We start from the raw sequence: 14,189 nt of genomic DNA on the forward strand, positions 1-14,189 counted from the left end.
TTGGATTAAAGGCAAAGTATGCTGCTTTCAATTCATGTTATTAAAGTAGCATAACATTCGTTTCATATTGCGTCGATAATCAATATTTTTGTTAATCAAAGATTTAAACGAACGTAAATTTGTAGCACGAACATATAGGATAAAATGCAAGTGTTTCGACGCAAGTGAAGTAACAATTAAAACGTGGCCTAATTTTAGGGATACCAAGCTTACGTAAGTACCTTTACCATGTTGTTTTTCGGGCCGATCAATAACAGCAAACAATTCTGTACATAGACCAAGCCAACCAAGAAATTAATCTTGATGCCTGATTGTAAGAATACACTTATTACTTACCAAGCCAAAGTAGTTCGCCACGATAGACGATGGAAATCGCGAGACAAATCGTTGAATAGAAAGTTCGAACATTTTATTGTTGAGGATTTATCGGTGGTGAAATGTTGAGCGTGAAAGGAGAGGAACGAAAGCCTTGATCTCTCAAAGATTTCGCTCGATCTCCTCCGGATTTCGACTTGAAACAGAGAGATGGAACGACGAAAGATCTTATTATCCAAAGCGAAATATCTTATCTCGGGGATCGACTATCGATTTCTATGATCATTTCTAAGTATATTTTAATTTATTTAAATTGAGAGCTTACTAATGGAATAACGTAACAAAGGGATAATATAAAATACGATGGATGCGTTCTCTTTGTGAGAGAATCAATGAATTTGTGAATTTGTAAATGAAGTATCGTGCACGATGAGTAAGATTAATTCAGTCTTCTTATTATATATCTTCTTAAATAAGATTCTAATTTGTATTATAAGCAAAAAAATTTTAATCAAATTGCAAATAAACTGATCATGCCTGATAAAACGTTGAAACAAAACGAGTAAATAATTTTGATGTAATTTGATATGTTTGATATTACAACTTGGAATTAAATATGTTATAATATAAACAAATAATTTAAATATATATAAATATTTAATTCATCGGACAATTGATAAACTTGATAAATTGAAGGAGAAAGAAAAAAGGCAATTTAATATGTTTAGTATGTATTATAAAATTACATTAGTTTTAAGAATTTTAAGAATTTTCCGTGTTCAGAATTGATGAAATAAATTTTACGAGTGAAAAATGTATTCATTTATATTGAAATATATACAATATTTTATACGATATACATTCAATATATATTCATGAATGACGGACGAATTTGCATTTCGTTATATTTACACTGGCCCATGAAATAACATCGATCATAAAACATAAATATTTAATTACGATTTAATAACAATTATTTAATTCCATAAATATTTGTTCTTATCTGTCAGAAATGTGAGAACCACAAATGGGAGAATCTATTTACAAATAATATTTTTTCATCAAATATTATTATTTTAATTCAATATTAAATATTAAATATTATTTATCAAGTTATAAAAGTTCTTTTTCGCAATTATAATGAATTTTGAAATTTGAGAAATTCACGGATTTTCTTTTTAATTCTCGCTTACAATATCTTCATTAAGTGTAGCTGGAATCTTTCGCACTTTTTAATTAATAATATTAAAAATTCGATTCTTCGGATTTTTTAAAAACCATCTGGAACATTTAGAAAATTATAGACGGTTAAAAATATAATAATGAAACTTCCAAAAAGATAAAAATAATTATAACGCGTATAAAATATTACGAATAATAAAATATCGTAATAATAAAAAAAAACTAATCTAACTACTAATGATACTAATAATAATATATTCTATATATAACCTATTTCTAATTCTCCAAAAATTCGATCTAAGAAATCTAACGATAATCCAATCTCACCACCATCGAATCACGCGATTAACCGTACATCACCGTATCGCCCAATATCGGCTAACGGCCAAAGAATTTAGATCGGGCTGGGATAAATTGAAAACGAGCGTACGAGCCCCGAAAATCGAAGGACGGACGAGACAAAAAGGGGGAGGGGAAAAAAAAAAAAGGAAAAAGGAAAAAAAAGAAAAAAGAGATCTCCTCGCTGCGAGCACAAAGGACGAAGAGGAGAAAATGGAAAGTCGAGGGAATGGAACCGGTTCTCAGGCGGAGGTGAATGGAATTACGCGGTGGTTGCCCTTCGACTAATGCGAGACGGAGAAAAATTAAGGAATAAGAGGGTGGCGAGGAGAGGTGGCGGTTGAAAATTAATTCCTAACCCACCACCGAAACGAGAATCGTCGGGAGCGTAAATGGCTCGTAATCGTCGGCATTACGCGACGCACGAAACGCCCTCCCAGACGTTTTATCGTCTTATTTCCATCGCCTCGGCTAACGAACGCGACCCGGCCAAGGCAGACTCTCGCCTCCTCTCTCCTGTCATTTGAATTGCTAAGCGGCCTATCCTCGTCAAACACCTGCCACTCGCCCGCTATCCCCAGAAGCTTCTTTCCCTGTAATCCTTTCTCGACCGAGGAAGGTTGAGACATTGGCGACAAACTAGACCCCCCGCCCCCCTCTCGACTCGACTTAGTTTGAACATCGTTCGACTTAAAAGTTGACCCATCCTGCGAAGCTTGATACTTGATTATTTCGGTGAATTTCTTTGGCTGTTTGGAGAAAGGGAGAAGGAGAAAGATATTTGATTGATTGAAAATTTTGGGTTTTCGTCCGTGCAGAGATTCTTTGCCTCGGGAGAAAAATTTTATTTTGTAAATAATTAATTGTTGAAAAGTGAAATATGCGCGACGAGGATGAAATATCTGTCTAATTTTGAAGAACTTTAATCAAGAAATCGGATTAATGTCGAAATATTCATTGGAAAGGAAAAGAGGCATTTATAAATCTGAAAAATCCTCAAATCTGTTGCAATTTTTCCTTTCCATATTTTTACGAAACAATCTGATAACAAAACTTCAACTTTGTCCTTGTCACAATTTTTATTCGTTTATATCGTTAACTATCTAAACGGATACATCCATAATATCACGGTGACAATAATCTAATTAATATCCTTGGAAGCGAAGAATAATTACATTAAACGAGCCCGATATAATGCAAGCCAGAGAAGATTTTAAAAGTTTGTTTTAAAAATCGTTTCAACCTGTTTATCCAATCTTTCCCTTTTTCCCTCCCTCGATTCACGTTTTATCAGGAAATTGAAATTGTTTATCGAGATCACGGATGATCTTTCCCTTCCTTTGTTATTAAGTATCGCGAGATCTCATCAAAGAAAGTGGCCTTAGCAGCGAATAAAAGGGTCGCGAGATATTATGCAAACACTAGCGCCGCCGTTGTCCGTTTATGATAACTAAGTCTAGGGGAGAGAAGTATCGGGGAGAGCTCGTGGGGAATTGGAGCGCTTGGGTCCCGTCGGGTCGACGTCGTCGTTTCGTTCTCGCTAAACGGGGAAAAAAGGAATCGATATTACAGACAGTCGCATGTTGAACAACTCCATTTCTTGTTTCCAATTATGTAAAACAGAATCTGAACGGTTTGTAGAGAAAGGAAATTGCGTTTTAACCCGGGATTCGCCCTGACGAATTACAAAATATATTTCTTTCTCTCTTTCTTCCCTCCCCTCCTCTCTGTTTCGTTAACACCGGAACGAACGACGAGCGATTAATTTGTCTCTGTTTTTCGCTGCCCCAGTCACTGCCCCGGGAGGAAAAAACACCGTGCAACGTAATGGAAAATATATATATATATAATGTGTGTATCGATGTTTGTATCGATGAAATCGGCCATAGTAAATGGTTAGCTAAATGATAAAAAATGGTAAACCGATACGGTTGAACGGTGAATAGATATCGAGGCTGAAGAAAGATGCCCGATTGAAAGTGGAATGAAAAGGGAGTGGCAAAAAAAAGGGGGAGGGAGGAGGATGATCGATTTCAGGCAACGAAACAACCGGTTCGACTTATCGATGGACGATTTGCTACGATTGTATAGAGAGATTCTGTCGTCCTGTTTTCATCTGTTTCATCGAACGAAGTTAGAACGAAGTTGGACGATAATGTAAATTCTTTTGAAAGGAACTTGGTATAATAGGTATAATAATTATGTTACGGAATTGTCACGAACGTGTAAGGTATTTATTTCCGTGGACACCGATGAAATTGCAGAATCCACCCTCATGGGTTTCTTGGCCAAGCTCGAATCGATAACATGCAAACGGACCGCAAGCCTGTTCGCCATTATCGATTCGCCGAATGTAAGTTACAAACGTGTCCAAGGACGTGGTGGAGGTCGAATTTTCCAGCGATGTATTGGTGAACCGTTTGCCAAGAAAATTCGACGAAATTAAAATTCTAATCCGAAATATTAATATTGAAATTACGTATAAAGTAATTAACGTTAGAATTAAAGAGTTTACTTATTTATTGTTATTACTATGATGCTACTAATTAAAGTGATGAAAAATGTCAGTAAAAAATTAATATTAATTCGTCGTTAAAAAACCACTAGTTTTATATATAATAATAAAAAATTTTTAACGATAGAAGTAGACTTGAAAAATTATTATAACTCGTCCTTTGTAACAATCTTAATATTAATCGACGAAATCGAACAAAAGTAATCCTTTTCCGTTTACGCGAAATAGGAGAAATGCGTGTATACCTTTCTTTTCAATGGAATTCCTTGTATTGTCGAGAATCCTCGAAAACTCAGTATAATTAGAAATTCGGTTAAAAGTGAAAAAAAAAAGAAAGTCTTTATCGTTGGACAAGGCAAAACCTTGAACGAGTTTTCTTCTTTTTATCCTACTTTTCGTCACATACGCTTTCAAACTGTTTTCTCGTTGGAACGAGAGTAACGTTAGTAAAAGTGATACATACAAGGTGGTAGTAAATGGTAGTTTCGTTAAATAAATTGCGGTGTTGCTCGACTTGGCCGACCGATTTTCGCGCTATTCCACTTAGTCAACTATTCGCGACTCCGTTCGATTTGTCTGATCATTCGTATCACATTCCACTGGATTCCACAAGCGTTATTCCCGCCGATGAATTAATTGGGATAGGAATACGATGAAGATCGTTTTGCATAATTTGAACATGGAAAATAATAATAATAATAATAATAATAATGGTAATTGGCAACTACTGGCGAACTTAACGTGGTATAACCCACTTCGAGAGAATATCATGACGGCAATGATAAAATTTCGAACAAGTTGAGATTGCTCGCAATGGACCGATAAATGTGCAAATGGAGGATTCTTGGTTCTATTAGAGATGTAAAGAAATCGTAATGGTCCGAATGCTTTTAACCGTGGGATTGTTGCGTGTATAAAAGCATAATCGCCAACGTTAATGTGGTTGAGTTTGTTTTAACAATTGCTACGTGGAAACATGAACGTGCGAACATGTTACGAATCTGGAAATAAAAGTTGAGAATTAGAGAGAAAGGAAATAGAAGAATCTTAATGAAATGTAACACGAAAATGAATAATTTTTCTTTTTTTACTTGTATTCGATTATTAATTCCATTTAATTTCATTTAAAATCTTAAAAGTTTAAATCCTTGTCTGATCTACAACATTCCCACAATATTAATTACGTGTCACGATTAACATGGATTGTTATGCTTAATTTTTTTTTTTTCTTTAAACAAATCTTTTCTTTTTTTTCTCAATTTTTCACGTTTGATTTATACACGTTATTTGATTTAAAGTTTTCTTTTTTGAAATGTATATATATATATATATATATATGTACAAATTGTAAATGTATCGTGTAAATGTCGCGAAATGTGTCACGTTTTCTAAAACTCGTCGAAGACTTTATCGAGGCAAACTTTCAGTAACGTAATTGGAAACTTGTCGAAAAAGGAAAAAAAAGGAGAAGAAAAAGAAAGATCGCGCGATCGTGGAACAATGTGATGGCAAAAAGATCATGGCAAATGAACACGACCCATTTTCCATGTGCTTCCATAAATGAGAAAGCTCTTTCTCATTTTATTACCTGTCATTGTCAGCACGAAGGCATGAACCTCTATTCGGATAAGAACTCAGCATTTTCGCTAGGCTTACGTTGCATAACGTATCAGAACATGCTATTATTTTTTGCCAACAAGTTTGGTTCTTTATCAAATTTATTATACAGGAAAAATTTTCTTTGATGTTTAATCCACATAATTAATTATAATGATAAAAATAAAAAGTGATTGTATTTATACATATTTTATATTTCTTTAATCAATTTTTTTTACTTCCTACTTGTTTGCTGTATTGATCTTCATCTATGAATTAATCTGTTTAAATATTTTTCCAATCTAGAAAAAACACACGAAGTTATTGGACGATTTAATGCATGAAATTTCATCGAGTAAATTTTCGAGAATTCGTGGAAAAATTTTCTATGAATTTTCTACGAAAAATTCTACGAAGAGGAAATTCCTTTTCATTAGAAATTCAAATTTCCAGGGCACGTCCCGAATCATTATATAGTGTCGAAGAGTTTCTTCGATTCTTTGAACCGAAATACGCTATCAAATTTTCCATCAAACTTTCTCTAGTGTTCTCGAGTATTCTCGTTTCAAATTCGTTGTAACGTAATCCCAAGTTGCGAACCCTTGATTCGATGAGCCAATGCTGTTGCCGTAAATAAATTTCTTCGAAATAATCGTTTAAATCAATTTTTCAGGTATCCAGCAGCGAGTTTTTCAGCGTCAGCTTCGACCTCTCGGACGATTCGAGTGGCCTGGATCGGGACGAGTTTCTGCCTGCTGCTAAGGGCACTTACTTGGCGTAAGTTTAATTCTAAGTTAAAGTTTAATAATGAATAAACTATCGATGGAAAAAAATATTGCCATCGAAATTTTATTAAAATTCATTTCGAGCGTACGAACTCGATGGAAGAAATGTATTTCCAAACTTTTTAAATTAAAGCGTTATATACATGTCGCGATTTCAAAAATTTCGAAATAAATCGATATTTAATAATTATAAATAAAAAACAAATATTATTATTATTATTATTATTATTATTATTATTATCTAGAATATTGCAATCAAATAAAAATATTCGTGTAAAAAAAAGATACTATTTCAAGTATGCGCATTAAAATATCTCGTCTCTTTTAAATTAAATTAAACTTTTTAAATTAAAAGCGTTATACATTCGTGTCACGACTTCAAAAATTTCGAAATAAATCGATATTTAGTAATTGTAAAAGTAAATGAAAAACAAATATTATTAGTAAAATATTGCAATTAAAAAAAAGATTTCAAGTATGCATATTAAAATATATATATATATGCATTAAAGATTGATACGGAATCTCGTCTGTTTTAACCTTAGTACAATTCTTAACATACGATTTCACAGACATAATCGTTAAGAAACGATGCGTGCAATTTCTTCCAAGGATATATCGAATTTCGTCTCGAGGAGGGAGGCGTATAATGATCTTGGAACAAAGTTACAAGCCCCGACGAACCCTCTGAAAAGTTCGCCCCGCGACATCGTTTAATAATCACCTCTAAATAACGAGCAAATATCGCGTCGATTCCCCGCGACGAGCAGCTTGCACAACGTGCATCTCGCCACGAAAATTGTTCCCTCTTCACGGCCGCATTGTAACGCTACTTATCGTACATACCTCCTAGCTGTATACGGATTCGTGGAGAGGCCATTACGCCTAGGCCTTCTCGTTGTTCCATTTACTTGATATACCATGCCGCTACGATTCCGTCGTTAGCTCGAAATTGGAAAATTATGAAACAAGCCGTGAACAAACGCCGCTTTGTTGCAGCGAGGCGATCAACGCCGCTTGCGAGAGGCGCGGGATCGACATCTCGCGGATCGAGGTCTTCGACGGCTTCTCGCCGCCATTACCGATCCTCACCACGGACACCTCGAGCCTTGGCGGCAAGCATTTGCGAATAACAGGTAAAAAAAACAAAATTTACGGCTTACTCACTTTTTTTACTGTCTAAGACAAGATTTGGAGGGGTGTTTGTAAATCGCATTGCAAATTTCTTTTAATTTTAACGGAGATGATGGTTGAGATTATTTTATTTCTTTGGTCAATTAGCCCAAAAATCACTCAATGTAACACTTTTTTACACAGTCGATATTATATATCTAAGGTAACATCTGTATATTGGCACAATTCCATCGTCAGGAATGGAAAAGGAGTTTCAGGGGAATTTGTAAATCGCAGTGCAAATTTCTTTTAATTTTAACGGAGATGATGGTTGAAATTATTTTATCTCTCTTGGTCAATTAGCTCAAAAATCACTCAATGTAACACTTTCTTGCGCAGTCGATATTGTATAAAATAACGTCAAGAATGGAAGAGAACTTTCAGGGGAATTTGTAAATCGCATTGCAAATTTCTTTTAATTTTAACGGAGATAATGATGGATTATCTTATCTCTCAAAAAATCATTCAACGTAAGAAGGAAACGCGCAAAGGATTGATATTACCAAAAATACGGCCAATATATATTTATTTCTAGTTATAGACAGAGATATAACGATTTGGAGAGACGAAACGTCATTCGACGAGAATCCGCTAAAGTTATCGCGAAAGTTGGCCACTCGTTGGCCGGAGCCATTTGCATTCTCGGTTGCAACCTTCGAAAGTTAAAGGGTTGAGTGTGATTCACGTGGAACTGATAACAGATAGGATCGTGACGGTGGCGAGACTAATTGACATTGCACGCGACGAATCTTCCCCTCCCCCGCGCATGGATTGATAAAGTTAAACGGGCCATAAGAATCGAGCCGGGCATCGATGTGAACACGCGATCGTGATTGCGATGTTTAATAGGAACGGTTATCTGTGTTGCTAGCGCGCATCGATCGATGATCGAGGGGACGGATAAAGAAGAAAATTGAATTCGACGCGAAACGGATGTAAAGTGTGCAGGTAGGGGGCGACATCTTTTGATCGATGCGAAAGAAGGGAAGGAAAGGTGGGGGAAAGGAAGAGAAAAAATGGCATAGGTGCACGTACGACGACGGTCACGAGTGATAAATGTATACACAAGCGAGGATAAATGGATTCGAAGGCGAAACTTTGATCGAGCCGTAAAGTCTCTCTGTCCGAGCATAATCGGGTCATACTACTTAAAGCTCGAGATAAAATCGAGTTTGAACTACTGCTACTATTACTACCACTACTACCGCTGCGCAGTGTGGAGCAGGCGTGTTTGACTTTGTGTCTGGCCATATGGATGAGCTCTACTTAACTTTCCTGATAAAATTTATAGAATTTTATTATATATATATATATATTCGTGAAATTATTCGTTTCGACGTCCATCAGCGTATAATCTCCAATTAACCGTTAGTTATTGGAGAAGATTATCAAAATGAATATGATTCTCAACGCGGTAATATTTCTCTTTTTAAATTAAAATAGGGGAAGTGAACGAAGAAGCGTATAAAAAAAAAAGGTGTTTTATCGACATTCCGCCATTTTAATCGACGTTTTTTAGTCGCGCAATTACAAAATGGAGGAGGGGAGAGAAGATAGAAACGATGACAAGAATTATTTATATCGAGCTTGTCCATTCGATTTAACGCGGACAGAAATCGATTTCGAAAAAGCCCCCGATTTTTATCGCGTGAAACGCGGTATTCCATCCAGACGTCGAACAGTCTAACGATTAAATAAAAAGGGGACGTGGTGAGCGCGTATGGGCGCGTATCACGCGACACGGAATCGTGAAGCTTTGTAGGATCGTGAAGGGGGCCGCATATAGGTGCTATAATTCCTTAATTTACCGCCCCTATCCTTGAGAGCGCTAAAAAGGAATTCGCAAGGACAAAGGAAGCCACTTAATAGACCCTGTCCTCGTACACCTTTCCGAGCAAACCTACTTACCTACCCTTCTCCGAGGCGATATCGAATATCGAAAAAAGTAAACTGATGCTCCGTTATGATACAATAAGGCGCGTTTAACTCGATTAATCGTAACCAAGATATAATAATAGATAGTGCACGATAATGCGATTTTTTCCAACATGGATACAATTATCGAGGGGAAATATTCGATGAAAATTTTTCGTTTCAATAATTCGAGCTGAGTGGGTTTCTATTTTCTTTTTTTTTCTTTTTCCGAACCGCGTTTGATTCGATCGAGGAAAAAAAAAAAGTACAAAGTGCATTTTTATTCCATGGACAAAGTAACAATAAGGGATGATGAAATGAAATGGAAAAAGAAGGAAACGTATAAAGTAAACTTCATAACCTACACGTGGAACACGTTGGTGGAAACACGGTTCAAATAATTTTATCTCGGGATCTTGTTGTCTCGGAACAAGAAAAACCTCAAAATTGTAATTTTCCTCGTCGTTTCTCGCGTCGAAGCAACTTCGATAAGCGATTCGGATAGCTATAACGTTATAAACCACCAATGAAATATCTCGTTTAAATCGAATTCCTATGCAACGTTCGGCCATAGTTCACATTTCACCGCGATTACTATATAGTTTTAGACGAGCTACGCTTTACTAATAAATTTTATTCGTACAGAAATTCTTTCCGCATTTAAATATCTTCGTTTAAATATATATAATTATTATTTAAATGTGAAAAATGCAGAAAAATAATTCGAATAAATATTGTGTAATAATAAAATCAAACGGTAAAAACATGTATAATTTTGTGATATTTAAAAGTTTAAATGTAACAAATTTCAGCAAGATCATCGTAACATCAAGACGATCTTTTTTTTTTTAATATTTAAGAAAAATACAGCGCACAAGATAATCCAGAAGATAATCCTTCGAAACGTAAAATTCTTTAAAAAAAGTAGAGCCAATGCTCCTGAGATTTTTAATTACAACATTACAACTGTATAATCTTGAAAAATGCGATATCTCTGTTTTATATGCGTATTTGAGATTAGAACAAAGGTATCCCGTAGCGTATGGCCCGATTTATGACCGTCTACAGAAAAAAAAAAAAATAAAAATTTTCTTATCAAGGCTACTTCTAAAAAAAAAATTATACAACGATATTTTTAGAATTGTGCGTGTCGAAATAGTGGAACAGGATTCGACCTTGAGCCTTAAAGCCCCCCGAAAGAAATTATCGGGACTGTGACGTAAACACGATTTCAATGCGTGAACAAAGGCTCACGCAATTATTTACCAGAGAGTTTAGATGGCTATCACGCTTGATAGTTATTCTTTTTTCGCGCGTTGGGCCGAAACATCGCTCTTGTTTCATGAACACAAGAACTGTCCAAAGAGAGGGCAAAACGTGCGATCAGATAGAGAGTGGAGCTTAGTTCGCGAGTGGAAAACGTCCATCATTGTTCGACCCCATGCGAGAATTGTCACAAACATCGATAACGCGATGTCTGTTCCCCTGAAATGAGCTTTCTCCTTGTCATAAGCTGTAAATTCCTGAAAAATTCCAAATTTATATATATATCGATCAGAAATATCGGTCGCAGATGAATATGAAATATTTTTTTTAATTTGGTTGAATTTGATTGACTCGTGCCACTTGTTAAACTCGTCTTTCTTACGTCTTTAGTTTGAATCGATATCGGTTGAGGGAGAAAAAAATTTTCTACGGATCATGGAACTCAATTAATATCACATTTACTCCACAGGATTTTCAATAGAAAAAAATGCTTGGGAAAATAATCTATCTTATCTGTAACAATCTTTATTTTTAAAAAAAAAAAAAAAAACGTTTCAAAAGAAAATCAGAGAATTGCATTAAAATAAAATGGTAAAATTCTTATCGTTGATTCATCCGATTCAATAATGATTCAAAGAAATATAATCTAATCTAATATTTTTGCCATTCGATCGTTATTTTTCTTTCCTACGATCGAACTTGCGAAGAAATCATTTCAAACAACTTTCCACCGCGGACAAAGTTTAAAGAACGATCGTAGTTTGCCACTCACCTTCCCTCTTCCCCGAATCGATCGTTCGATGCCGGAAAACGCATGACAAACGGCCGTGTAAAAGGGGACTACAACAATCCCCGGATCGTTTTAGCAAAACTTTACGTATTCCAAAGTGGATTGGAAACAAGTGAAAACCGCCCGTTTTCTGTTCCAGTTAAGGACAACGAAAAATCCAACTCGAGATCGTCGAGCCAGAGAAGCAACCAGAGCATCTCCTTGAGAAAGCCAAGCGGGGTAAGAATTTTTCCCATCTCTTGGTGAAACTGGGCGCCGTTTAATTCCTGTAATGGAACCTTGAACACTTTCCCCCGTCCCAGAGGCAACACCGAGGACACAGTCGATAACTCGAAGAACCTCTTCTCCCCTCCCCCAATCTTGCTCGTCCCTGGAGACGAATCCAACCCCCCCTCCTCCTCGCCAACCCTTATCCAACCGATCGTCGTTGCTCGTTCCGTTTCAATTCCTCCACGGATTTTTTAATTAGCGCGGATCGCTTTCCGAAAACGATTCAAACCAGTCGTTTCCTCGTCCCTGTAATCTCTATATCCCGAGGATGTTCGAATATCGAAGATTGTACGGCCATATATATATATATGTGCATCGACTCCTTTCTTCCGATCTTCTTCGATCGTAGCTGGTTTTTTAATAATCGCGGACAATGCGGCGACATCGTGGAAGTTTTTTTCTTTTTTTCGAACCTTGACCCGCTTCTTCTCGATCCTCGATCGAGCGACGTCTATGAAGAAGTGTGGTGGACGATCGATAGTCGACGAGTAATCCTTCTATTACGAAGAGGGGTTGTAATGAGGTGAGAAGGTCGGCCGATTGCCTCATCAATTTTCGACGGGGGTAATATCGAGGTTTGTTTGTCTATACCGGCCGGGTTAAGGATATATATTCGAAATGAACAGTTTGACGATAGCGATACCGAATTCGACTAATCTTCTCGTTCGATTCAATGATAGAATCGTTTTACCGCGGTACAGTTTGGACAATAATCATTTCGAGATCCGTTTTATGGTTTTCTTCGCTATAAAATGTCACTTCTCCTTATATTTCCGTGTATTACTGTTATGTTGTAATATAATTGTGTTATACAGGGACGAGATGAATTTATTTTTATGCTCAATTAATAATCTAGATCGAGTTCGTCTTTTGTGGTCCCTCATAGATGAGAAATTGTCCTTGGCTGTTCGAGTTTACACGATAGATAATATATACACGTAACATTTAATTAATAAGTATCTTTGAACCGCGTGTTATAACCCTCGCTGGTCATTAATTAACTCCCAGATGGTACATATGTCGATCTTCCAATTACTTCAATCATGTATTGGAACTTCTCAATCAAATATTTAATCATGGCAGGAGGAGAAGCACGAATTATTGACACGCTATATGCATTTCCTATTAGATTCCCCTTAAAATCTAATTTCCCCTTGAAAAAATTAAAAATATTCCTCTAAATATTTATGCCTTCACACACAATTTCAAATAGCCGTTTCTGTTCCTCCGAAAATACAATTTTACATAAAATACACCAAACGCTAAATGTGATCAATTACGGCCAACTTCGTAATCATTAAATTGTTTACAACTTGCTTAAAGAAAGATCATTCCTTCGTTTAACGTTCTTCCATGACGAACGTAGTTCTGGATCCGCCACGGTGTCGGAAATTAAACCGTTCATCGAAGTTAGGAACTTTGATTAATCCAAGCCACCAATGCGGGTGACAAACAGTCGCCTGTACTCGGTGAGAACCTCCACACTCACTCCACTTAACGAGTCTTCGAGCGTAACTTTGAATCGGTATTTATAGTCAAGGTTTTTTCATTTATCATCAGAGAAATATACGTAAATGTTCGCAGAATTATCGGAGCCGCAGCAGTCGTTTCTTCAGCGTCTCGACGGAAGACTCGAGCGTTGACTCCGAAGTAGGAAGCAGCACCACGCTCACATCCGGTCGGAGCTCCGTTGGGGCTGCGGGGCTCAAACCTAGTAAACAGCGATGGAGCGGCTTCTTCACGAACACGAAGGGAACAAAGATTGATCTGCTCACCTCTCTGCTGGACGATTATGACAAGCATGGCGTACCCAAGGATACGCAATTGTCGTACGAGCTCGCCTTCAACGAAGATGGTAAGGAAACTTTCGAATCGTCGTAAAAGTGTTGAAGATGAGTGATTAGATAGGGAATCTCGTCGATTTCTCGAAGTAGATTACATCTCAATTACTCTTAATGGTCGGTTAGTTAGCAATCAACGATCCGAGATCTCGGCTCTGCAGCTCTCATCTTTAAAATTTAATTAATAAAAAAAAAAAAAAAAA

The 14,189-nt window shown here is 36.5% G+C and overlaps 1 protein-coding gene across 19 annotated transcripts in view; it reads left to right on the forward strand.

Moving 5' to 3' along the window:
* Window positions 1-14,189, forward strand: part of LOC100870220 (pleckstrin homology domain-containing family G member 5) — an 86,941-nt gene that overhangs the window by 67,121 nt on the left and 5,631 nt on the right. For all 19 annotated transcript variants that reach the window (XR_015292022.1, XR_015292010.1, XR_015292012.1 and 16 more), the window contains 4 exons: window positions 6,621-6,724; window positions 7,732-7,868; window positions 12,015-12,094; window positions 13,730-14,000. Coding sequence is in view for 2 of the 19 variants with exons in the window: in XM_086907952.1 (XP_086764078.1) it covers window positions 6,621-6,724; window positions 7,732-7,868; window positions 12,015-12,094; window positions 13,730-14,000 (592 nt within the window). In the remaining 17 variants the exon portion in view is untranslated. The remainder of the gene's footprint in view (window positions 1-6,620; window positions 6,725-7,731; window positions 7,869-12,014; window positions 12,095-13,729; window positions 14,001-14,189) is intronic.

This window comes from Apis florea, unplaced genomic scaffold (assembly GCF_048593485.1).
Source record: "Apis florea isolate Af1SG1 unplaced genomic scaffold, ASM4859348v1 contig_3034_pilon, whole genome shotgun sequence".
Classification (NCBI taxonomy): domain Eukaryota; kingdom Metazoa; phylum Arthropoda; class Insecta; order Hymenoptera; family Apidae; genus Apis; species Apis florea.